Raw genomic sequence first — 27,907 nt, forward strand, 5'->3', positions numbered from 1 at the left:
CTTCTACAATCTATTAAGGCTATTAAGGATATCTAATAGACAAAAACAAACTATTAAGGCTGTCAACATATGTTTGGGCACTAAACTGTCCCTGAATCTGTGTGACATCCCCGACGCCGTGGACAGTCATCCACCCCACACACTCGGCCGCTCCGTTGTTCGTCATATATATTGTGCCGATCATATCTCCGTAAAATAATGTAGACCTTATCACTTTGTTATATTCTTCACTTTCATGTTAAATTATAATTTGTTATTTACTACAAGATATACGGTATTTCATAAAGTAATTTGATATACTAAAATTAACCACGTTACAGGTTGTAAACATAACTTTATGGGTATTGTAGTGGAATTCTCCCCTACAAACGCTGTTTGTCGCTGCCTAGCCGACCCCACCAATTCCCCAGTGTATGCCTCTTGGTCTAGGTCAACCAGCGCCGCCATACATCACGGAGCGGGGGTCAACTACTAAGCCACGCCTTCGCCCCGCTATTTAAGACCTGACCTCGTGGTGACCTGTCGTTTTCTACACACACCAACCAGCCAGCAACACTTCCTCCGCCGCTGCCTGGCGGCCCTCGCTCCTCCTCCGCCTCCCTGGCGGTCCTCTCTCCCGCCGGCGAGCATGGCGACCCACAAGCTGTCCTTCTCTGAGCATCTTCACCAACCAGCTCTCTCTACATCACGCTTGTAACCATGCTGCCTTCCCAGCACCAAGCTGCATTGTACATCCAATACAACATGTATATAGAGAGCACATTGTGAGTTTCCTTTCTCCATTCCATCCTGAGTGTGAACCCAAACATCTTGAACCCCACAGTACGTTACCTTGTGTTGTTTTGGCGCCACACATGGACACGGCCAAGGGTGTTGGGTGAACACAACTCTTGCCCCAAATTGCTCCTCCTTATCGACATACTGTCGAGTGAAGGCGAGGCACGGTGGGCGGCTGTCAACCTCTGGTCAACGCCCATTGGTGGAATATCCGGTGTAAATGACCAGTGGCCTGTTTCAAAGCTCCCACATCATGTTATATATTCTATCATGTTCGTAACTAAAACAAATGTATGGATGGATTTTAGAAACAAGAAAATACAGTTTTTAAATTATTTATCCAGTTAACGTGTTCGGGGGTAAGTGTTGACTTTACACCTTGGCTGACCACCGATTAATTGTGTGTTTCTGGAAGTGAGTGGGGGTGGGGGGGGGGCGCACCCAGCCAAGTGGCGTGGACTGTACAGTATACGGTGACAACGCTTGTGTCCATTGGGTAAGAGTTCTCTCTGTAGTGCCTCGACTATGATTGAGGCCTCGACAGCATTTCATTTGTCTCATCAAAAACTGTTCTGTGATCATATCTGGCCATGTCCCTGACCAGTATTGTTTGTTGCGGCGTACTGTACTGTGGAAAAGACTTCTTTGGTAAGCTGTTCAAATTCTTTCTTTGGCATTTTATCAGGAAATTTAGACATCTGTTGCAAATAGATTTGTGCTGAATTGGTGTATGGTAAATGTCCAGCAGCATGTAAATACGTAAACACTTGGCGCATAATTTATAAGCGCAAATCCTACTGTACAGTACGTTCAGCTCTGACTAAGAATTTAGGCAAATAAACTTGATCGCAGTACAGTGCTGTAGCCATAGTCTTGACCTGCAGCTCAAATCCTTTGTTTGGCAAATAATGGTTGTCATCTTCTCATTAATATTTGCAAGATTTGGTCTGGAGGACTTCTTCCATCAGTATTACGAAGAAGGAAGCAGTTAATGAGAGCTAGGACAGTACTGCGTTCTTTATCAATATCAGCGGCACATTTTGTAGGAAATTTTTTTGTCAGAGCAAACTTTGTAAGAAGTGAGCTGGTAAGGCACGAGGAGTAAGCGTGACCTGATACCATGTGGTTTACAGGTGATTGGTCATAACTGTGGCCCAAAGTTCTCCTAGACCACTACCACTCCTTATGTTACCTCGGTATATTACTTGTAATTTATGCTGAATAGTTCTTTATATATTTTATTGAAACATATTTCTTCATTTAGACGACGAGTTCTGTGAAAATTAATTTTGAAAAAACCTTTTCCCTAATTTTTGTATTTTAATTATTTTCCTTAAAATCAAAACATAACAATAACTTAAAAATAACACCGCCACTGTGTACATGATCTAGAACAACTTTTACTGAATATTATTTTTCGATAAAACTAAAACTTTAGCAGCTATTTGCCCTTTAATTTTTTGTCCAATATGGTGGTTATTTTTCAAGATGGTGGCTAACGCCGGCACCGGATGTCGTGGGAACTTTAGTATATTGTTCTAGATACATAACAATTTGTTGTAGGTAATGACGTTCGTATCAATACATAACGTCACAAATCTTCACAATGTTGACGAGACGTATCCCTACACCGCCAGACTACCATCACATATTACTGAGTTAACCTCTATCTCGCTATAGAAGGCATCATCATCCTCATTATACACAAGGTTATTATGACCATATCATATATTAACTCGTCACGTTGAGGAAGATGGGAAACAGATAAATGAAGATCGTGGGTGTAGCAATACTTCCCTTGTATAGCCTCGAGGGTTGAGTTAACTTCTGTAAGCATACAGTAGGAGTTATATATTTTACTTCGAATATGTTAGTCTGAGAACGAAGTTATTTTAGACACGTAGAGAAGAATGCAGACAGGTAGACCAAGACACGAGGAAGGGTGTAGGGCAGGTGGGTGACTGATCATGCTGATACTCGTAGATCTGGTTACTGGAGAGTCGGGCATCACCTCTCGTGTAACCACAGCTGGCCACAACATTGGCTGCGGCTGTGGCACGAGGTGAGTGTCACTGGTGGCTAAGGGGAAACCGTCAGGCGATACCTGATTGGTTGATTCTGACGTTATCTAAACGAGCTTTTGTTGTATTTTTGACGAGTTATCGGTAAAGGTTGCAGCTTACATAAACACCTTTGAATGCAACACAATAAACTCATAAAAAAATTAATTTCGTTCGATCAAAGTTTTGTAAGAACGATCTGCAAACTATATCTAACGTAAGCCAACCAAACCATATTATTTCTAACCTAACCTAACTATGATTAACCCTAATTAACCTAACCTAACCCTAATTAACCTAACCTAACCTAACCCTAATTAACCTAACCTAACCCTAATAATCTAACATACATTATTATATACTGATCATCGGTTACTAAATAGATAAATTAATTTGACTGTTGTGAAGTGGAGGGGGTCATGTTGCTGCCTTGTTGGGTAAAGACCTGTAACACTGTGCTGTACTACGACCCCCACCTCTACAAACCTCCTGTCTGGTGGAGGCTTCTCAGTAACACATTTACCTGATACATTAAAGTAATATTTGTCGTTTTATCTTCGACTTACCGTTGTTAAGGACTCGTTTGAAGGGCCGCTGCTCGTGGGTGCCCTTGAACCATCCTCTCTTCTGAGGGACGTATACACTCAGGTCACGCCAGGTCAGGGTGATGCCCTCTTCAGACGCCTTCCAGGTCCCGTACCCGAGCCCTGACTGCTTGGCCAAGCCATCGTCGGCGCCCTCCTGCCGGAGATGAAGAGGGAGTGAGTCAGTAAAGGCAGCTGGGGTGTGTGTGTGTGTGTGTGTGTGTGTGTGTGTGTGTGTGTGAAGAGAAACACCGAAGATAGAAACAAAATAATCAACCAAATTTTACGAATTGTAACAGTTGCCATGGAAACCCAAACTGGAAGACAGTGAGTAGATAGTTCTAGAATCCGGTTCTCCATACATACATACATACATACATACATACATACATACATACATTACATTTCATACATCTAGCGTTAGGGTGTTCGCTCATCAGATGAAATGAGTTCGGGTGATTACAAGGTGTGTCTTGATTGACTGCGAAACACACACACACACACGTACTGACTGCTCTCTCTCTCTCTCTCTCTCTCTCTCTCTCTCTCTCTCTCTCTCTCTCTCTCTTTTGGTTTTACCACCGGTTACCTTGGCGTAGAAAGTCGTAACAATAGGTGGAAAATGGAACTCTTTTTCTCATCATTACCAATCTTAACCTAGAGAGCATTTTACCCTGGATTCAGCAGGTAACTCTCTCTATCTTAATTACCACACGACTACAGAATCAAAACTCTAAAATTGGGTCACACGAAGATTAGCCCCACTGCTTATATCACCTGAAGATAAATCACCTTAACCTAACCTAACCTAACCTAATCTAACCTAACCTAACCTAACCTATCTTAATGATTAAATCTAACCTAACATACCTTCACCTAATCCCCCAGTGTGTTGAATCAGGTGAAATAAGCTAGGGAGTCTAATCCTATGGTGATTCGCAAAATTATAATATTTACCAACACTATCGCTGACCTCTGACCCAGGAATCTCCCCCCCCCCCTGCTATGACTGTCGACCCGGTGTATCATGTGTAGGGGGCAATAGTTATCTCAAGCATCTATGATAAATACCAGCATATTAAAAGCTCCATCATGATATAGTTTACTCCTACATGATATAGTTTACATCTTCATGATATAGTTTACACCTACATGATAACGTAAAAAGTATATACCATTGACTTCAGACTATCTCCCAGCTGGGGGTTTTGAGTCATTTTAACGCCATGTGCACTTGATTTTAGGAGATATTCTGAGGTCAATGGTAAATACTTTTTACGATACAAAAATGCCTGAATACAATACTGCATTAAAGAAAAAGTTTTGAAATTTTCTTATGAAAAAGGGGGGGGGGGTCCGGATCACCACGACCACCACCCACCCCTCGCCCATGGTTAGTATATAACCTATAATATGACACCTTATGATCGCTAAACAAATATCTGATTCAATTTAAATTTTCAAATGAGAGAGAGAGAGAGAGAGAGAGAGAGAGAGAGAGATACTTAAAATGACATAATTACTATCACCAGTCAACACCTGCCGTCACTCCACTCCACCACCACACCAGTCAACACCTGCCGTCACTCCACCACCACCACCAGTCAACACCTGCCGTCACTCCACTCCACCACCACACCAGTCAACACCTGCCGTCACTCCACCACCACACCAGTCAACACCTGCCGTCACCCACTCCACCACCACACCAGTCAACACCTGCCGTCACCCACTCCACCACCACACCAGTCAACACCTGCCGTCACTCCACTCCACCACCACACCAGTCAACACCTGCCGTCACTCCACCACCACACCAGTCAACACCTGCCGTCACTCCACTCCACCACTACACCAGTCAACACCTGCCGTCACTCCACCAGTAGTGTACTCACCCTGAGGAAGTCGCTGGAGTAGGTATCGGAGCCTGAGGACTGGTAGACATACTGCCCTGAGCCCAGGAGAGAAGCCCTTTCCTCCTGCTGGTCCAGTCCCATCATGGGCAGGTTCCTGAAGAAGGGCACACCCAGAGGATTAGGATTTCCAGCCATACCAAACTCCTCCGTCGGGAGGGACTTACGACGGTGACGCACGTCATCGTTGCTGAGGTCACTGCCCCCGTCACTCATGGCTTTGAGTGGCGGTAAACTCTGAGTGGCTGAAGTACTCCAGTCTCCACCAAACACATGAAATCGTCACTCAAACTGTGCAACACTAAAATCTTCATCTAAAGTCATTCTGGGTCAGGACAAGCGGGTCAGGGGAGCGTAGTGTGTGGCTAGCGGCGGCGGTGTGAGGCGGGTGCTGGTCACCACAAAACACACACACTACTGTCGCTCTCTCCCCCAATCACTCACGCTCCTCCTCACAAGTCTTCAACACCATCTCCTCGCATAGTACTTCATCTGTGACGGGCGTGGCGTGGCGTGGCGTGGCGTGGCGGTCGTGGCTAACGACTGAACTGAACTGTCTTAGTAGCAGCGGTCGCGTCTGGCCTTGTAATTCGACCCCCTACCCGGCCTTACCTGCGGTATAGCCCAGGCCTCCTCCCTACTGTAAATTTCAACAAGTGACTGAGACATGCCCTAACACAAGCCATCGGACATTCCTGCACGACACTGTCCTGCCTTAACATACAACATTGACACCTCACACGAGTTGAAACATCTATTACTACACCTAGGTTGAAGTTTACGCTGGATACTGTGAGGGTGGGGAGAACCTGGCCGTGTAGGGGCGAGGGTCACGTGGTGGTGGGGCCTCTCGTAGGTAATCCCATCACAAGAGGGTTTCTGGTAACTCGACACCCCGCCCCTCCCCTGAGTGTAGGCCAGACTATTGTTACTGGCATGATTTATTGTTGATGGAGTCATGGCAAATGTAAGCGAGAAATACCTGAAGGAGCCCGTGAGAGGCGCTAAAGCAGGGGAGGCTGTGCTTATTACTCTCACCAGGACCCTGTGTGTATGTATGGGTTAAAGAGCACAGGGAGGTGAGGAAGTACCTACTGTATGAATAGCTGCAGTTTATAATATGTAGGAAGACGTGGGTCGAGAATCTCACTATGACGAGATGTAAGAAATTATGGGTAAGGAGGGGGTACTGTCTACATATGAGGCATTTCAATAATATAATGATAAACAGACCTTAGAGCTGAGGGGCGGTACTTTCGCATTAACTTCTTAGAGAACAGTCGTTTGTCTCAGTTAAATAAAAATACACTATTGACGAGATGGGAGAGAGGGTGGGTGACTGTATATAAAAAAAAAATCCCTGAAAATGTCATAGAGGAAAACAATCAAGTTAGACAATACCTCAGGTCCATATGTATTACAAATCACACAAGTGACTTTCTATAATAATGACGTCAATATATAATCGATATAAAATGCGTCTGTACTAATTGAGTAGTTTTGGGGTATAATTGTGAAAACTCCTGCAGTGCCTCGCTAAATAGATGATGTCAGCAGAGTGTTTGACTTGAGATATTCACTAGTTTACCTCTGAGTCTGACTCCCCAGGTGACCCACAGCCTGTAAACTCTCCTAACTTTGCTGACATTGTGACGTGACTTTCTACTTAAGAATCGTACTTATTTTTATCGTAACAACATAAATTATACTCAAATACATTTCTAGTAAAAAATTAGCAAAACCATTTCATTATACTGATGTTGAATTCCCTTTAGGTATCTTTTTTTCTTTAATGTATTCACTGTGAGACGGGGCAGCTAATTCAAATGGCTATCAGACTGGCGTTAAACTGTACTGACACTACCGCAACCAGAAAAAAATGAGTTACGTTTGACTGATTGTGTTCATTACTGACTGACTGACTGACTGACTGACTGACAAAATAACGGCATAAATGATTGAATGACTTCGTGATTTCTGACTAGCTCACCCTGAAGCAACCCAACCCAACCCAACCCAACCCAACCAATGGTTACTTTTTTTTTTAAGTTACTTGAATTAATTAACATTTAATTGAATAAGTAAAGTCAATTAAGTGATACCATAAAGCTAGTAAATAACATTGATGAATTAGTTTACGATATCTGGTCATTGATTTAGTGAACTGAGTTACGATAACCTGGTTACGTAAGTTGTATTTGATAACTTATTAAATTGATTGTAGTTTACTTTGTTAATATAGCTAATGGTTTAGTTACGTAGGTTTACTTTTATCAATTGATATTTAGTTCTGTCAAGTTACAGTACACGTAAATAAGTTGTCTTGGTCAGGCCATCGGAAACGTAATAGCGTCGTATTCTCCTGAAGGGCTGAGTGTCCTAAGACCTGGTCCTGACGTCATATAACCACACCTATTCTCGATGATGTCATATAGCCATATCTAGTCCTGACGTCATATAACCACACCTGTTGGTTACGTCAAAGAAATACCTGGTAGTGATTGTTAGTTTCTAGTGCTACTTGTCAGAGCCAGGGAGGCCCCACAAGATGGCCGACACTTAGTGGGTTTCCTTGACACCCTCAGTGGAACGTGGACCTCCCTCTTCTTCTTTCATCCTTCCTTCTCTTCCCTTCCATATCCTCCTTCATCACTTCCTCTTCTTATCTTTCTTATTCCCCTTTCCTCGTCATCTTTTTCTCTAAAATTCTTAAGTGAAGATAAATGTAAGGTTGAGCAATGAACATTGTCTGGTGTTCCCCTTTAACCCAGTCATGTACTTGTGGATGCTACGCCAGACGAAAGTACCTTACAAACAGTGCCAGTACGAGCACTCAGTAATGCTTAATTTTATGCCACTGACCAAAAAGTCTGCTTTACTTGCCTTCTCTAATAGTCACGCAAAGGTTCCCCCAGAGGCGTTTGACCGTGCGTGCGGGCGTCCTTGCGTGCCTGCGTGCGTGCTTCCTGAAACCATTGCCTTGTGGTCACACTTCAGTGAAAGGCACTTGCTGAAACTCCAGTCAGTAAACCAGATTAGACCCCATGTGGCAGGTACTGAGAAGACCATTCATCTGACAATCCCTGCAGTCAGTCACAACACAAGTTTGAGCAGCAACAAGACTCGGGGAAGACCTCAACGACAGAACAGATGGAGTATGTGACCAACGTGAGAACCCAAAGACTACACTGGTGGATGAAGGCAATTAACAATGAACATGATACTGTCATGGTCACGTTGACAGCTAGTCTGTTTTAACTACTGATTCTTATTATACTCCACGAACGCAAAACATGAGTGGGTTAACTATCCCTGAGAAGAAGTGTTTTTCCCCATCGACGCTTATTCTCATGATCCCTCCCAGTAAGTCCCGCCTTCAAACACAGTTGTCACTATGTAGTTATTCCACTTTCTCTCCTGACAAGCTCAATCTTGAATTAGTCTGTGTAAATCAACTTTAGTAATTCGCCAGACGTTTGTCAACTGAGGGTCATCCTTGAATGAGTAACAGTTAAGTTGTTTGTAATTTCTGTCATTGCGTGAGTAGCGATTGCTGGCAACTCGGGTATTTATACTAAGGCGGGAAGGAGAGACGTACTCCCGTGACGCTCTCCTGTTTGTCTCCAGGTATGTAGTAGTGTTCCCTAGCCATTCAGTTTGATTCAGTCATATCAGTGTTCATGCTTTAACAGTTGAATTGTCATTCACCCAGTGTAAGAAGTAATATAAAGTAAATGTCGTATGACGTTACAAGATGAAAGATTTGTTTGTGTTGTCATCATGCTTCCCAAGTCTCGTCCTCCGTCACATCCTCCCCTATTTGTCCCCAGATCCAGGCTGGGCTTATTTGACATTCACCTATAGCCCCGGAGCCAGTAGATTCCCAGCAGGGAGCCATATATCGACGATGTCGTTGATTCGACATGATTGAAACGGCAGGTCCACCTCGTGGGCCGAGGGCCCCAGACCCGCCTCGTGTCGGAGTACAACCGACCACAACAGCAGTTGTCAGTTGTTAGTGGTGCCAGTGCTATACCCTGGGACATGCCTTGGAGATATGGCCCACAGTGTTGTTGTATGTGTTTGTTAATAATTACCCCATGTTGGGTAGTGGACCCATGTATTTGTTGGTATCAGTATTGGCGTGTTGTGTGTGAGTGCATCTCCTATGCACTACCAACACTGTGAAGTATCTTAAGTAAGGTTGTCTTATAACTGGATGTAATGAAAAGTACCGAGTAATGTGTGAGAAGTAAAGTTGTCCACTTGGGACTATGAATAACGCCTGGTAACTGTAATGAAACGTACCACTAGAAGATGTGGGTGAAGTAGAAGTACCCACTTGGGGTGGCAGTTAAGTAAAGCCAAGGGTTGTCATGTAACTATGTATTGTGGGTAGGGCCAAGGAACTGGTCTACACCTCAATTAGGTCGCCCCTTGCCCGTCTATAGTAAAAGCTAGGCAAGCTCAGGCGCCCCAATCTCTCAGGGTAGTTGAGGTGCCGAAGTGCAGGCACCAGTCTGGTGGCCCTCCTTGGAACATTTTCAACCAACTGACAGTCACTAGCATATCACATTGTCAACATACACACCTAGGTCCTTCTCACATTCAGTCTCAAAAAGTACAGTTTCTTCATCCCGTTGGGACATATGATACGCCTCCTTACCGTTGGTACGCCCCAGGTGTATCCTCTTACACTTCGTGACATTGCATCTCAGCAGCCATTTCTTCGACCATTCTTGGAGCCCACAGAGGTACTTCTGCAGCTCTTCACAGTCCGCTTGGTTCTTGATTTCCTGAAATGACTTGGCGTCATCCTCAAACATTTGTATGGAGGAGTGTACAAAGTCAGGCATGTCATTTATGAAACAAACAAACAACAACGGGCCCAATATGCTACCCTGTGATACCCCACTTGTGACGGGTACAGATGATGATTTCGTGCCATTAATCACCACACACTGCTTGCGGTCATGGAGAGAGTCTTCTATCCACGTTAGGACATTTCCCCGAATTCCGTACCCTTCCTGTTTGATTTCAGTCTTTCATGGGGTTCACTGTCGAAAGCCTTGGCAAAATCTAGGTATATATTGTCGATATTACCACCCCGTTCCAGAATATGGGTCAAAATATCCAATACCTTAAGCCAGGGGTTTTCAACTGGGGGAATTCCCTCAGGTTTTCAGGGGGAAAACTGATACTAATATGGAAAAAATAAAGGATTTTCAGTATTATATGCATATTATTTGGAATGCACTTTTTGAGGCAGACAATCTTGGAAAGGAGGGGGGAATGACATTCTGACATATGGTGAAAGGGGTGCATGGGGCAAACAAGGTTGAGAACCACTGCCTTAAGCAATTGTGTTAAGCAGGAGCGCCCCAGCATAAAACCGGAATGTCAATCCTTTACAAGGTCGTTTCATAGTAGATGTTCCATAGCGGCATCTCCGATAATACTCTCAAGTACTTTACATACTATGCTGGTCAGGCTCACTGGTGTATAGTTGTTCGTGGAGTGACGATCGCCCTTCTTGAAGATAGGACTCACATAAGCCATTTTCCAATCGCTGGGGACCTTTTGTTCATCCAGGCAAGCTCGTTGCACAACTCTCTTAGCACTCTGGAATGCACCATGTCAGGTCCGGGACTCTTATGGACCTTTAGCCTGGACAGTTTATTTCTAATACCCTCTTCTGTGAACACAGTGTGGGTCAGTGCTGTGTCGAACCGTGTGTCCTCAAACGCAGGAAGGTAAATTGCATCCTCTCTTGTGAACACTGAGGAAAAGAAGCTGTTCAATGCCTCAGCTTTATCCTGGTCAGAATCTGCGTAACTACCATCTTTAAGCCTCAGGTCTGATACTCCTACTCGCGTTTTTAATTTCGACTTTGCATAGCGGTAAAACGCCTTTGGGTTTGACTTGACCTCGCTTGCAATCAGCTTCTGGAACTCCTTTTCACCCCTTCTACACTCTGCCTTTGCTTGGTTTCTGGCTCTTGCATACATCCTCCTGTCCTGCTCATCGTTTGACGTAACCCGCGTCTTGAATTTCCGGGTTTTCTTCTTAACTTTGTCGGCCGCCGCATGGTTCATGTGTAAGGGTTCCCTCGTATTCCTAGAGGTTTGGTCTTGGGTATATATTTATCGATCAAATGGGTCACTTTACTAGTTATGATATTCAGCGTAGTGTCTGCGTTCTTGTGCCTTAATGAGTCAGGCCAGTGGATACCCCTCATTTCTTCCCTCATCCCGTTGTAATTTTCCTTGTAATATTTGCATCTTGGCCTGGCCTTATCCTGAACTAGGTAACAGTTAAATCTGAATGACAACACTGTGTGGTGACTGGTGCTAACTGGGGCAAGATGTTCCAGTTTGGCCACCATACCCTCCTCGTTTGTTATGATGAGGTCTAGTGGTTTGGGTGTTTGCTCCCCTTCTGTAATGTGTCGGATCTTTGACATGTTGGAACTGAAAATTATCTCTCAGAATTTCAACAAAAAGATAAGCAGGGTTATTCAATTCATTTAGGGTGAACTCGTTTCTCCAGTCGATGTTGCCATGTACTGATAACATTCCAATACTTTTTCTTTAATGCAGTATTGTACTCAGGTATTTTTGTTTAGTAAAAAGTAATCCCTATTGACCTCAGAATATTTCCTAATATCAAGTGCACAAAGCTTCAAAATGGCCTCAAAATGCCCATGGGTGGGCTCGCTTTGCTCGCCGTGTTACCCCACCCAAAATTTCTTGCACCTCCTCCCTTTTGATATTCCTGGATCTGCCCCTGTACATGTTAGCTATCGTTAGATAAGGTTATTCATATTACGGTTAATAGTCCCGTAAAACAATGTCATGTTTGAATTCTTGAGTTACGCCCTAAAAGTACATTTTCTCTCGTACGACCTACACATCCATTCTCTCCCCTACACTGCACCTGAAGTTAAGATTATGACTGAACTCTTCTGTGTGGCCGTAAGTTGCGTGTACCTAATGTTAGCTGAAGCAGTCAAGAATACAGTGGCGTAGCTAGAGTGTGTGCCGCCCCGGGCGGCCCTTGAGTTTGCCGCCCCCCCCCCGTGCCCCCACAAAAAATACATATTGCACAGTGACTCACTCTTATATATATATATATATATATATATATATATATATATATATATATATATATATATATATATATATATATTAGTTTGTGTGTGTACCATTATAATATTACTGTACATACGCGCCAAATATAGTATCCTTTAAATACACCCCCAAACATACTTAAACTTTATAGTAACAGTTAAACAAAAAAGCTAAAAACGACATATAGGATAGGAAAAAAAAGTAAAAAAGTGTAAAAAAATTAGGACCATCTTTATTTCTGAAATAGAAACTACAACTTTCCTGCTAAGTAACTTTTCTTGTTTTTTTGTTTGTAAAATTCTTCAATGACATTGTCAAAAACTAATGTCAATTGTCGCTCTATAGACAGTATGGCAAGATTTCTCAACCGCAAAGATTGCTCATAGTAGATCTTAAGTAATTCTTAATCGGTTTGGTTCCGAAAAACTCTCTCACAGGTAGCAACACTAACAGCAATTGCGAGGAAAAATCCTCCAACATTATTACTATATTTGGAACCGAATTCCCAAGGTTATACTTTTGGAATAAACTGCAAAAGTTCAAAGGGGCCTTCTTTCCACGTCTGTATTCTGTCTTTAATAGTTATAGCAGCAACAAAAATCGCAGTCTTTCTCTCAACAGAGACTCCTCTTTATCAATGTCGTCGTGATCGTGATCTATTTGACACTCACATTTATCATCCAAGATTCAATGGGGTAAGGAAGGCATATTTCTCAGCAAGTTCATAGAAAGCTGTTGAAATCTCAAAAGTTATTTCTTGGATCCTCTGTCCAGCAGAAAACATTTCTCTCCTCAATTCAATGTCGTATGGCAATTCAGCATCTCGTGATCCTTACCAAACATTTGTTTTATTTCTTTTTGGGTCGACATGACGCTCCATGACTATCCCCAGATCATTACCGAAATTTCTTTGGCATAGTTATCCATTACTCACTAGCTTGTCCCTGTTTTCAACTAGAAATATTTCCTAATACTGAGTTTTTATATCATTTGTTGTATGTTCAGCCCTTAGTTTGGAAGTAAGTCTGTGTCGTTAATTTCTAGAAGGACGGGTCCCCACAGGTCAGAAAACACAAAAGGAAAATGATTGCAACGCACCAAGTAGAACACCAGCATCACCCTAGTAGCTGTATTTCTTTTCACCAGTTAACTTTTCTGGGGCACTTAAGATTTGCACAATGTTTCTTCTGCTTACTTACAGCTTCTCCCTGCGCACTTTCCACCAGGTTTCTGTGTACTTCGACACTTTGACCAGTATTTAGAGAGTTAGAACATCCCTTGTGGGTTGATGAAGAAAAAAAATACAAACAAACGTTCCACATCCAAAAAAGGTAGCAGAATTCACAGCAACAGAAGCTGCGCGAACACCGCCAAATTCAGCGAGTGAGGATTTGTACAAGCGACAAATTCTGCTTTTTTATTATTAATTTCCTTGATACGTTTTGAACACCAGCCATCACCGCAGCTATCTTTATGCTTTGCCCTCTACAATTTGAATATCGAATTCCGTCTTTCTCTAATTTTTCCCAAATCATCATGAAATATTCTCGGCGGTTTTACCTTTTGTTTCAATAAATCGACAAATGATTCACGGCTTCACTTTATCTCCATCCGATCATAACATAGCGTAAAGCTTGGCTCGTTTGATCCTTATGTGAAATATCAGGAGTGCTGTCGAATATCATGAAATACTTTGCTTCTTTTACTTGTGATGACTTTGCTTCTTACGTTTTCTCCCAAAATTTCTATAAACTCGTTCTGAATAGTAAGAGGAGACGAATGGAAGTAGCAAACAGCTTAATCTAAAAAAATCACGGTATAATGACACTTTAGTATCAATGTAATACAATGGAAATGTAAAAGTAACAGCAATCTAAAATTACAGACTCAGGTACAGTGAAAATGGATCAGCTCTGACTTAAGCCCCAGACGAAAGCCGCAGACAAAAGCCCCTACTTTGATCGGGTGGCTTTTATTTTAACTAACCTAACTTTAACTAAGCACAACTTAACTAAGCTAACCTAACCAATAATTAACCTGAGAAGAACGGTATATTTTACCCTCAACTATTTAATTATGTCCGTAACTTTTGAAAGCCCTTACTGTTGTCAGACAAAAGCCACCCCGATCAAAAGTAGGGGCTTTTGTCTGGAGTAACTTTTTCGTCTGGGAAACTTTTGTCTGGGGTGGCTTTGTCGGGGCTTTTGTCTGTACCCCAATGAGGGATAATTAATGTAAGTATAAAATCCGCAATGCTGTGAAACAAAATCCTTAATATTTAATCTCAGTACACTGCAGCAAAGTCACATCAATATTTTTTAACCAATACTTTAATATTTCTTACCATATAGTATTATGTCTTCCAGCAAGTAAATAACTGGATCGAAAACACAGAACTTAAAAGTCGTCTAGCCTCCCCTCGTCTTGTCACGATGGAGACTTGTGCAGAACTGAAGTGAATTGCTTGTAACTGGTGGATTGGTCGGCTGTACATGAACTGATATGGCCCGAGACTGCATGGTTTGCAGCTACCAGAGACGTTAATCCTTCCTTTGTATCGGCAGCAAGAGTTAATCCTCGTCGTGTCTGACCTAACACCTGACCCACACATGGGCTCACTGTGGCGTACTTGTTTGAGGATTGTTTCCTTCATCCTCAACAGGTTACAGGTTGTGTGTGGGGGAGCTATGTAAGGAGTGGCTCATGACGTGGCCGTGATGATGTGGGTCAGGTGTTAGGTCAGACACGACAAGAGTTAACTTGCCGCCGATACAAAGGGATGGATTAACGTCTCCAGTGGCTGCGAGATATGGGTGGTGAGCAGACCCAAAAGTGCCGCCCGGGGCAGACCGCCCCTAGCTACGCTAGTGAAGAATAGTTAAATAATATGGTGAAAGCTTCAACTGTACGTAATTGGGTAAGCTGTAATATAAACTGATCATTGATAAGCACGTAGGGGGTAATAGGCACCTATCAAACAGGGAGGTACTACCGCCTGGGAGGATATTGGAAGCATAATGTGTTGTCAGGTAGACCCTGCTGCCATATATGACCAAGTCCCAGATCAGCAACCTGGGACTCCCAGGTTGCTGATCTGACTTTCTGCCTCATTTACACACAGTTGCAGGGTCTCAATTGTTCCTCTTACTATTGACACTGTAGTGGATTTCTCCCCTACAAACGCTGTTTGTCGCTGAGTAGCCGACCCCTCGTGGTCTGGGTCAACCAGCGCCGCCATACATCACGGAGGTCAACTACTAAGCCACGCCAACCCCCGCTATTTAAGACCTGACACCAACCAGCCAGCAACACCTCCTCCGCCTGCCTGGCGGTCGTCGCTCCCGCCGGCGAGCATGGCGACCCACAAGCTGTCCTCCTCTGAGCATCCTCACCAACCAGCTCTCTCTACATCACGCTTGTAACCATGCTGCCTTCCCAGCACCAAGCTGCATTGTACATCCAATATAACATGTATACAGAGAGCACATTGTGAGTTTCCTTTCTCCATCCCATCCTGAGTGTGAACCAAACATCCCGCACCCCACAACACCACAACATATACTATATATCGTTTCTCACTATTGATTTTTTTATTGTTTCCCTTGTGTATTTATTTATGGTTATTTTTTTCCATCCCAAGAACAGTAACTTTTTTTTTTTTACAGGGATTAGCTCACCCGGTCACAGCTCACTGACCCACATCAGGGCCTGGGGCGGAATGTAATAATAATAATAATAAATAATAATAATAATAATAATAATAATAATAATAATAATAATAATAATAAATCAAGAGGAGAAACGATATACAAGACCAATAACAATCTAGTTTCACTTTGTTTACATGAATTACTGTCGTGTCTTTAAAAATTCGTTGACACCATAATGAGAATCAGTAACAAAAATGAATTATTCCTATGTTTTTCTTAGTTATTAAATTCTCATGATGGAATATTTTCCTCGTTCTCTTACATTTAAGCTAAGTATTGACCAGTTAAGGGAGAAAACGTGAACTAGTGAATCTTGTTAACTTGATACTAAGTGATGAAAATGAACAATTAAAGAGACTAGCAAGCTTAGCAAATTTAGTTATGTGGTACTAAGGATTCTTTAAATGTTTTCTCATGAAGTGTGAGCTAATATACTGTAGAGGTGAGCGGTGGTCTTGTCCAGGACTATCTTTTGACTCGGTAGTCTGGCCTTCACATGCCTGGGTCGTCACCCTCTCGCTGGAGTTGCCATCACTTACAACAGTAGAACTCTTACCGGGTCTCCTAAACCGTAATACTCTAGCTTACATCAACGCGCTTTAGGAAGAGCAACTTAAGGAAAAATGCTAAAGAAATTTTGTTTTCTTATCTATCGAATACACAGGAAAGCTTGGGGAAATTACAACTTTCAATATTCTTTCTAAGCTTACACCATGTTTACGGTTACACTATTGGCATACTTGTCAGCGAATGAATCTAACGCTTAGCAATCAAACGCCTTTATTAACGATACAGTTATACAGTGCAGCATGACTATAAACAATGTAGGTATACTGTGCAGGTAGGCCATGGGAGTATACTGTTTCCTGTGTGTCGAGACAGTGCAGGCTTGGATCATCCGAGGCTGGTGGATCACGACCAGAGTACAACATTCTGTGGTTAATAACTCACTCTCGTCTCTTGCTGTAACTTCATCTGATTATTGTTTAATACCATAACTAGTTTGTGTGTGGTCAGGTAACTTTTCTCCACTCTGTTATACTATATAATTATGTTCACTTCCTCTAGTGCCCTGCCAGTTCATATCCCTAGTCCTTACAAAGTTTGTTGTCAGATACTTTGGCTACAGTCCATTAAAAATCCTGTAAGCGTGATTCAGCCTCAGTTGCTTCACTCTACCTGCCACTCTTCAGAGATTGAACAACTTCGTAGCCAATGTAATCTCTTGATTTCATGTCAAGAATGAACCTCACTGTTTTGTTTTGAACAATTTTGAACCTAAAATATTGCACTTCCATCCTAGGATAAGTTTGTATCTTGTTTTAATAAATCGTCGGTCTCTAGTTGGCTGACAATGGCTGCCACACCGAGGTGAAGGGTCGACGTAGATTCGTCTTAAAAAAGAAATAATCGGAAAAAAAGGTATCCTTTTTCTGGTGGGATTTGGATTAGGTTACGTTGGGTTAGATTAGGAAAATAAGCTGGGGTGCCTAATCTGGTAACAAAAACTTATCCTCTGTACAAAATTAAATCGAATATTTTTAGGCGCAACGGATATATTAAAACAAGTCTTGGTATTTACGGTTAAATTCTGTCATGTCATTTTTCAGTCAACTAGACCTGGAGACCTTGTCAGCAACATCAGTACCCAGGTGCTCCACTAAACCTCCTGCACCACCCCCCCGAGGCACGGTTCACCCCCTGGTTCACCCCCTGGTTCACTCTCTCTTTAATAGTGTCATAGGCGGGATATAACCTCTGAAGTGGATCACCATCAGGTGTGCTGGTGTGTTGGTCCCCTTATCCAAAACTTTCTATACTGCCAATAATTATAAGGTTACTCATAGACTATCACTCCTTCCATCTGTGCTCACTATCAGCCACCGTCTTATCACCTCTTGAAAGTTACAGAATGTAGCAATGCGACTCATCTTAGATTGTCCAATGACAACTCGGATAGTGAACATGAGGGAAGAGCTGGGTGTAACCAGTATCCAAACACTGAACATATTAGTCACCACATTTGGAGTCAAGTATTTAAGGAACTCTCACGTCTCTTCCACCTTCACTGACCACCTCTGTAATGCCCCTCAAACCCCGCCCCATTGGCCGGACGAGGCAAGACGAGAATAAAAATATTTACTGCAGACCTTTTATGATGTATTCCTAGATGTCAACCTTCACATTCCTCAGATGGAAGACAGGGGAACGCCAGCACCATGGGCCATCACTCCACCGCCCCTAACACTAAGACCATGCAGTAGTTCAACGACTAGCATCATTGATATTGAAACAGTTTACTTAACCAGATAAACACAGATACAGAGTGGATAACAATAACAGTATTAACAAGGCTGAGCCAGTTGAGAACCTGAACTCTTGAAGGCACCTACACGTACATTTATCTCAAGGAAGTATTATGAAACATTTAGTATCATCTGGAATGGTTCACGTAACATGGCGGTAGTAAGAACATATCAGAATGTTACCACGGTTATCACTTCGTTATTTATTTGCTATTTTTACATTTATATTAAAGTATATACATATTTTACAGTGGAGTTGATTATACGTTAATATGATAAGGAAGGGAAGCAGTAACATTTAAGGTGGAACAAGAGAACAGAAGCTGTCAGTATCATTTCTTGTCGGCAAATATAATTATTGCAATAGTAATTTCTATCTATGATATAATGGTTTTGGTGGTACAATAAAAGTAGGACTATAAAGGGTATTACGAAAATATTAATACTTAGTCAAATCATATTTTTTAGATCATTTAAAGGAAGGGAGCGTAGTCTTTGCTGGGATGGGTGGGGGTAAGCTCCCACACCACACCATGATATTTTATGGAGGTCTGGGACTGGAGAGCGCATGGGGGGTGGTCTCAGTGGCTCTGGGTGCCTTAAGTTGTATCTCTGATTATTCCGGAACTGGATCTAATTATTGTCAATCAAGTGATTGACAGATTTGTAAACAAAGAGGGCACAGCAGTAGATGTTAATTTCCTCAAATTTTAACATTTTCAATTTAGCAAATTGTTCGTGAGTGTGATTTTTTTTTTCAAGTAGGTCATTGTCCGTACAGGGGTGCCTGGTGAGTGGTACCGTTTGCTCGCAAGCGAGATGTCACGGGTTCGATTCGGCCGGTGGAAGTTGTTTGGACACACTTCCTAGCCCCCCATTAGTCCCTGTTCACCTAGCAGTAAAGTAGACTGGTGTAAGTCGAAAGTTGCGGATTCGTATTCTGGGAAAGTTGTTGGAGCTTCCAATAACTTGATGACATAAAACCATTGACTCTTTAGGTTTCTACGCTCCCTTGACTCTTCAGGCTTCTACGCCCTTGACTCTCTAGGCTTCTACGCCCTTAACTCGTGAGACATAAAGGCAAGCATGAACTTAGCATGCTTCCCTGTTGGGCGCTGTAAACGCTTGCGCTTCACCTTACACAAGGATGTAGGGAGTGCCCAAATAATAAAAAATTTAAAATTGTCCGTACAACTCTTCTGTACAGTAATCAGCTGTGTTTTTGTAGAACCAGCATATGAAGTGTTGGTAAACAAGATCATGATAGATTTCTTTCATTGTTGTGAGAGTGAGTGACTGTCGAGTGTGATACAAGATACCGCGCTGCTTATTGACTTTACTGTGAATGGCTTGTATGTGGTTTCTCCAGTCAACAACACAACGACAAGGAATTTAGTATTTTGTTCACTTTTGAGGACTGAAGGGGTCCAAATTCGGGTAAATCTATCCTTCTGTGAAAGATTGTGTCGGGTTTTTCGAGGTGTTAGGTCAGTTTAATATGTATTACCCAGGTCCTGACTTTAGTCAATTCATTGTTCATAGTTCTCATCAAGGAATGGAGGTTGAGTTGCTGGCATAGAGATTACATCACGTCTGCAAATAAGTTTCATTTTTGAGTGTGCTGGTGAACTTACAACAAGAACAGTGAAGGACCGAGAATGGAACCTTGGGGGACGCCATATAAAATTGGTGAGAAGTCAGATTGATGATTATTATAGCAGACATTTTTTTTACGGGATTAGCCCACATCAAGAATTTCGTTCTGCACTAGAGTGGATCACCTCACCCCGTCCCGTCTATCAGGATCTAGTGAGATAAATCCAGCATTGCCGCACATTAGAGCGAAGACGAACGCCCTCCTTATCTACTTTCATTGGATCCCATCCTATATTGGCCTCCACAAACACGACTATGTAGACAACGTCGCAAATTCCGTCTGCACTCTCTATCCCTGTCGCCAGAATCAGACTTGGCTACAGGCCATGTTGGTAACTCAAGAGAAATTCTTCCCTTGCACTCAGTCAGTGTCGAATTTGTGACGAAAAAAGAAAACACCGCCTTCAACATTACATCTAAGAGTGCAGACCAATTCGCTTCTTGTTGCCTCTTAAACCTTGACGGACTCTGTACATTCATCCTAACTATCAATGGTCTTAGCACTGTGAGGAAGTTCCTTACACCCGCTAGCAGGTAACTTATCATTCCTTACACCCGCTAGCAATTAACTTGTCATTCCTTACACCCGCTAGCAGGTAACTTATCATTCCTTACACCCGCTAGCAGGTAACTTATCATTCCTTACACCCGCTAGCAGGTAACTTGTCATTCCTTACACCCGCTAGCAGTAAACTTATCATTCCTTACACCCGCTAGCAATTAACTTGTCATTCCTTACACTCGCCACACAATCTTATCATTCCTTACACCCGCTAGCAGGTAACTTATCATTCTCACACCCGCTAGCAGGTAACTTGTCATTCCTTACACCGCCAGCAGTAAACTTATCATTCCCCATAACCTGCCAGAATTAACTTGTCATTCCTTACACTTAACAAGTTAACTTGTCATTCCTTACACCCGCTAGCAGGTAACTTATCATTCCTTACACCCGCTAGCAGGTAACTTATCATTCCTTACACCGCTAGCAGGTAACTTGTCATTCATTACACCCACTAGCAGTCAGCTTAGTGCTGTTCCTTAATGAGGCGAGTTTACCTGTCTACGAGTATAGGCCGGCCGACCATATATAGAGTAAACAACACCTACAAATTAAAAACAAACAATGATAAACAAACCACAGGAATTAAATACTAATATATATGCGTCTGGATAGGTTAGGTTAGGTTAGCACTGGAGTGATTAATCATCAGGCGAAATAAACTGACGGGGCGAATCTATAGGTAATCCTAAATTGTTATTCTAATACTCACGGTTTCAGAGGGTAGACGTACACACTATATGACAGGTTGTACTAGGTGTTGACGTCAGGGCCGTGATGAAGTTAGTGTCATTGTTGAGAAGGTAGTGAGTGAGCCGGGGGGCCAGGTTGGGTACACTGTGCATACCTCCTCTTACACTCCCCAACCACACTTCAACCACAGCACCTCTCTCTCTCTCTCTCTCTCTCTCTTCCAGTCTGACACACAACTCTCCTGTACTATATGGTATTCATGGCATTTGACACATGGGACTTCATTCTATTCCTATGACACTTGTCATTCCTAATTCACCTGATACCCCTATGATAAATGGCACTGATTTGACATATGACAGCCCCAGACACATGACACTGTTGTGACACATGGCAGTTTCGTGAGATAGACACTCTTGTGACACATGGTAGTCCTGTAACATATGACACTCTTTGACACATAACAGCCCTGTCACAATGACACTGCTGTGACACATGACAGTTTCGAGACATGACACTCTTACACATGGGTCCTGTAACATGTGACACTGTTGTACATAACAGCCCTGTGACACAGACATTGTTTGACACATAACAGCCCTATAACACATGACACTGTTGTGACACATAACAGTCTTTGACACATGACACTGTTAGACACATACTGCTGGTCACATGACATTGTTGTGACACATGACATTGTTTGACACATAACAGCCCTGTGACACATGACACTGTTGTGACATTGTGACACATGACACTGTTAGATATAACAGCCCTAGACACATGACACTGTTAGACACATAACAGTCTTGTGACACATGACACTGTTTGAGCATATACAGGCCCCAGACATGACACTGTTGTGACACATAACAGTCTTGTGACACATGACACTGTTTGATACATAACAGCCCGAGACATACACATTGTTTGACACATACAGTCTTGTGACACATGACACTGTTGTGATACATAACAGTCTTGTGACACATGACACTGTTTGATATAACAGTCTTGTGACACACATGACACTGTTAGACATTGTGACACATGACACTGTTGTGACACATAACAGTCTTGATTCACATGACATGTGACACATAACAGCCCTGTGACACATGACACTGTTGTGACACATAACAGCCCTGTGACACATGACACTGTTGTGACACATAACAGCCCTGTGACACATGACACTGTTGTGACACATAACAGCCCTGTGACACATGACACTGTTGTGACACATAACAGCCCTGTGACACATGACACTGATGTGAAACAAGTCCTGTGACACATGACACTGTTGTGACACATAACAGCCCTGTGACACATGACACTGATGTGACACAAGTCCTGTGACACATGACACTGTTGTGACACATAACAGTCCTGTGACACATGACACTGATGTGACACATGACAGTCCTGTTCAGATGTGAATCAGTCGGTGTTTGGTGATAATGTTGTTCTTGTTGACAACTAAGACGAGATAATGATTTTAAAAGATAAGATATTAGGAGAGAACTGACACTTTAAATAAAATAATGATAAGTCGATAATAGAGACAGATAAATGTTTGCTTTAACGACGAGAGAGAGAGGACCAGATGCCATGGATGAAAACAGTAAATAAGAAGCAGAAGTCAATGGAACACTTATTAGACAAAGAAGATATTTGAAGGTGAAGTAAGTGTCGGTAGATCAGGCAGTGTTGATAATCTGAGCGAAAATGGAAGTTATTTAACCATTGTACGTCTAGAAAAAAATACATTTACTAATATCCATAAGATGTGATATATAACCTTGTCAACACCTGGCCAAACTCTACTAAGTACAAAAGAGTAAAAAGAATCTCCTTGAGACACCTGACATTATCTGACAGTTAATTATAGATTTATATATACGCTAAACTGACATCTCTCAACGCTACATATCATTATCAATTATAATCAGGTTAACAGCATAAAAAAAAATAGAACTATACAAAGAAAATTCTGAATTACTATTTAAAATTATCGACGAATCTTCAGGTAGAATGACGTTAATTAATAAAAACAACATGGGTCCATTATCTCCTCCAGTTCCCGAGAGACATGAAAAATGCATTAAACTTACGTGGACTCGAAAATCATCGTGTTCACAAATTCAGGTTTGTCTAGAAATCGGAGCAACTAACCTTATTTGGTAACGACCACCGGTCAATGTGTACAATATTACCTGCCTCACTCATCTCTACCCCTGCCTCACTCACCTCTACCCCTGCCTCACTCACCTCTACCCCTGCCTCACTCACCTCTACAAGTCTCACTCACTTTTACCCCTGCCTCACTCACCTCTACCCCTGCCCCACTCACCTCTACCCCTGCCTCACTCACCTCTACAAATCTCACTCACTTTTACCCCTGCCTCACTCACCTCTACCCCTTCCCCACTCACCTCTACCCCTCCACCACCCCTGCCTACTTACTTCTACCCTGCCTCACTCACCTCTACCCCTGCCTCCTCACCTCTACAAATCTCACTCCACCCCCCCTGCCTCCACTCACCTACCCCTTCCCCCTCCACTTCACCCTGCCTCATATTCTACCCCTGCCTCCTCACTTCTAACCCCTGCCTCACTCACCTCTACCCTGCCTCACTCACCTCTCCCCTGCCCCTCACCTACCTGCCTCCTCCACCTCTACCCCCACTCTCTCCCTGCCTCACTCACCTCTACCCCTGCCTCACTCACCTCTACAAGTCTCACTCACTTTACCCCTGCCTCACTCACCTCACCCCTGCCCCACTCACCTCTACCTGCCCCACTCACCTCTACCCCTGCCCCACTCACCTCTACCCCTGCCTCACTCACCTCTACAAATCTCACTCACTTTTACCCTGCCTCCTCACCTCTACCCCTTCCCCACTCACTTCTACCCCTGCCTCAGTCACTTCTACCCCTGCCTCACTCACTTTACCCCGCCTCACTCCCTCTACCCCTGCCTCCTCACTTCTACCTGCCTCACTCACTTACTCTGCCTCACTTACTTCTACCCCAGCCTCCTCCTCTCCCTGCCTCCTCACTTCTACCCCTGCCTCATCACCTCTCCTGCCTCACTCCACCTCTACTCCTGCCTCCTTTTTCTCCCTGCTCACCTCTACCCCTCCTCACTCCCCCTGCCTCACTCACCTCTCCATCATACTACCCCTGCCTCCTCACCTCTACCCTGCCCCTCACTCACTTCCCCCTGCCTCCTCACCTCTCCTGCCTCCTCACCTCTACTCCTGCCTCACTTACTTCCTACCCCTGCCTCCACTCACCTCTACCCCTGCCCCTCACTCCTACCCCTGCCTCACTCACCTCTCTCCTGCCTCATCTACCTCCCCCTCTCCCTACCTCCTCACTTCTACCCTGTCTCCTCTCCTCTCCCCTGCCTCACTCACCTCATCCTGCCTCCTTGCTTCTACCTGCCTCACTCACCTCTACCCCTGCCTCCTCACTTCTACCCCTGCCTCACTCACTTCTACCCTGCCTCACTCACCTCTACCCCTGCCTCCCCCACTCACCTCTACCCCTGCCTCACTCCTTACCTGCCTCCTCCCACCCCTGCCTCACTCACTCTACCCTGCCTCACTCACTTCTACCCATGCCTCCACTCACTTAACCCCTTGGACGATGATGTAACTCTTGAGACGATGATATAACCCCTTAAGGACGATGATGTAACCCCTTGGGACGATGATGTAACTCGCTGAGAACGATGATGTAACTCCAGAACGATGATGCAACCCCAGAGACGATGATGTAACTCCCTGAGCGATGATGTAACCCTTTGGACGATGATGTAACCCAAGGACGATGATGTAACTCCCTGAGGACGATTATGTAACCCCTTAAGGACGATGATGTAACTCGCCAGGACGATGATGCCAACATAGGACGATGATGCACTCGCCAGGACGTTGATGCCCCTTAAGAACGATGGTAACTCGCCCGGGAACGATGATGTAACCCCTAGACGATGATGTAACTCGCCAAGGACGATGATGTAACCCCAAGACGATGATGTAACTCCCCAAGAGACGATTGTAACTTAAGACGATGATGTAACTCGCCCGAGACGATGATGTAACTCGCCCTGAGACGATGATGTAACTCGCCGAGAACGATGATGTAACCCCTTAAGACGATGATGTAACCCCTTAAGGACGATGGTAACCCCTCAAACGTTATATGTCCCTTAAGGACGTTATATCATCCAGGACGATGATGTAACCCCTTAAGGACGATGATGTAACCCTTAAGACGATGATGTAACTCCTTTGAGGACGATGATGTAACCCTTAAGGACGATGATGTAACCTAAGGGCGATTATGTAAACCCCCAGGACGATTATGTAACGCCAACGACGATGATGTAACCGCCAAGGACGATTATGTAACCCATGGACGATTATGCCAACATAAGGACGATGATGTAACTCGCCCGGGACAATGATGTGTAACCCCTTAAGGACGATGATGCCGCCGCTCCAAGACGTTATTGCTCGCCAGGACGATGATGTAACCCCTTAGGACGATAACCCTTAAGAACATTATAACTCGTTTGAAGACGATGATGTAACCTCTTAAGAACGATTATTACTCGCGAGGACGATGATGTAACTCGCTTGAGGACGATGATGCCAACATAAGGACGATTATTTACTCATAAGGACGTTATTGCTCGCCCAGGACGATTATTGCTCTCCAGAGACGATGATGTCACTCCTTTGAGACGATGATGTAACCCTAAAAGACGATTATGTAACCCCTTAAGGACGATTATGTAACCCCTTGGACGATTATGTAACATGGACGATTATGTAACTTAAGGACGATTATGTAACATAGGGACGATTATGTAACCTTAAGGACGATTATTACTCCCAGGACGATTTACTCATAGGGACGATGATGCTTTCGCGGACGATGATACTTAACTAAAACGATTATGTAACCCCTTCAGGACGACGGTTTTTCTGCTTTGCGCCTCTCTCTCTCGTGTCGTGTGGTTGTTGGTACAGTAAACTGGTTATCGCGGCAGACGGAGGTAAACCCATTGTTACAACGCGCCTAGTGGCAAAAAAAAAATAAAGTGGTTAAACTACTATCAAAATAAGAAGTTTGTGAGTCATTATACGCACGACTCATACGCGCGACTCATACACACGACTCGCCACGACTCATACGCGCGACTCATACACACGACTCACGCGACTCATCCAGACGACTCATACACGACTCATCCAGACGACTCACACACGACTCGCTCACGACTCATACACACGTCCGCGCGACTCATCACACGACTCATACACACGACTCCTTGACTCATACACACGACTCATACACACAACACCCTCTACGTAGATGCAGACCTACAGTACAGTACCTGCAAAGCGATGAAGGGCGTCGTGTTCCCTGAAAGATGATCAAAAGCCGCGATGTTGAATATTGACTGGCTGAGACACTCCTCGTAGGGTCACAGCTCAACGAATACTGAACAGGAGTGGAGGGGAGTGCTGGGCAGGGAATATTTGACCTTGTTGGAGTAAAGTGAACTCCATATACTATAATGATAGTTGTGATATATAACTATGATATATAATAAAACAAATATATATGCAAAAGGTAAAACATTATATTTTACGATTAACTTTTTCTTGCAGGTGAAATAAAGCAATTTGGGGATACCTTAAGTAGACATTCGAGTAAGCCATCAAGTTTTTGCGCCTTGACGGATATACTGTATACTTAAGTGCCCGTCCTCCATCACTTCAATTTCATGGTTGCATAAAGTTCTTCTTTTTTCACCTGGACGTCTGTAACTTCAATCCAAAAAATTTCTAACCAATAGTATCCTTCTTTATCTTATACATTGCCTGTCAGGGTAAGTCAGTAGGTAAAACAGTAGGATTAGGCTTGCGACTTTTACATTATGTTACATTACATTACCTGTATTTAGTTAAGTAGTGTTACATTATATTGAAGTATGATGTGTTAGGTAATTACATTACATTAGCGTTTGAATAAAATGGCTAACATTATGTTATAATGAAACCAGTGTGCTAGAACGCTAGGTTGGGTTAAGTCTACATCTTCAAGAAGTCCAGAATATTTGTCTTATTGAAAGCTTAATCGAAGGGAAGGTATAAGTTATCTGTTAATCTACTCCCTACTCCCTCCTCCCTCCCTCCCTCCTCCCTCCCTACTCCTCCCTCACTCCCTCACCCTACCTCCCTCACTCCCTCACCTACCTCCCCTCACTTACCTCCCTCCTCTCACTTACCTCCCTCCTTCCCTCCTTACCTCCCCTCCTTCCCTCCCTTACCTCCCTCCTTCCCTCACTTACCCCTCCCTCCTTCCCTCACCTCCCTCCTTCCCTCACCTCTCCCTCCCTTCCCTCACCCACCTCCCTCCCCTTCCTCCCTTACCTCCCTCCTTCCCTCACCTACCTCCCTCCTTCCCTCACTTACCTCCTCCTTCCCTCAC

General features: G+C 43.5%; 1 protein-coding gene across 3 annotated transcripts in view; it reads right to left on the minus strand.

Annotated features, from left to right (window-relative positions):
* Positions 1 to 21,422, minus strand: part of LOC121871744 (protein scarlet-like) — a 46,978-nt gene extending 25,556 nt beyond the window's left edge. The window contains exons 1-3 of one of the 3 annotated variants that reach the window (XM_042374159.1): positions 21,411 to 21,422; positions 5,317 to 5,431; positions 3,404 to 3,578 (exon numbers count right to left, since the gene is read on the minus strand). In XM_042374159.1, the coding sequence (XP_042230093.1) occupies positions 3,404 to 3,578; positions 5,317 to 5,421 (280 nt within the window). In that variant the 5' untranslated portion in view covers positions 5,422 to 5,431; positions 21,411 to 21,422. Of the gene's footprint in view, positions 1 to 3,403; positions 3,579 to 5,316; positions 6,124 to 21,410 lie in introns of those variants that run through there. The other 2 variants (XM_042374158.1, XM_042374157.1) reach the window with 2 other exon arrangements.
* Between the last annotated feature and the right edge of the window lie 6,485 nt (positions 21,423 to 27,907).

This window comes from Homarus americanus, unplaced genomic scaffold, assembly GCF_018991925.1.
Source record: "Homarus americanus isolate GMGI-L3 unplaced genomic scaffold, GMGI_Hamer_2.0 scaffold39675, whole genome shotgun sequence".
NCBI lineage: Eukaryota > Metazoa > Arthropoda > Malacostraca > Decapoda > Nephropidae > Homarus > Homarus americanus.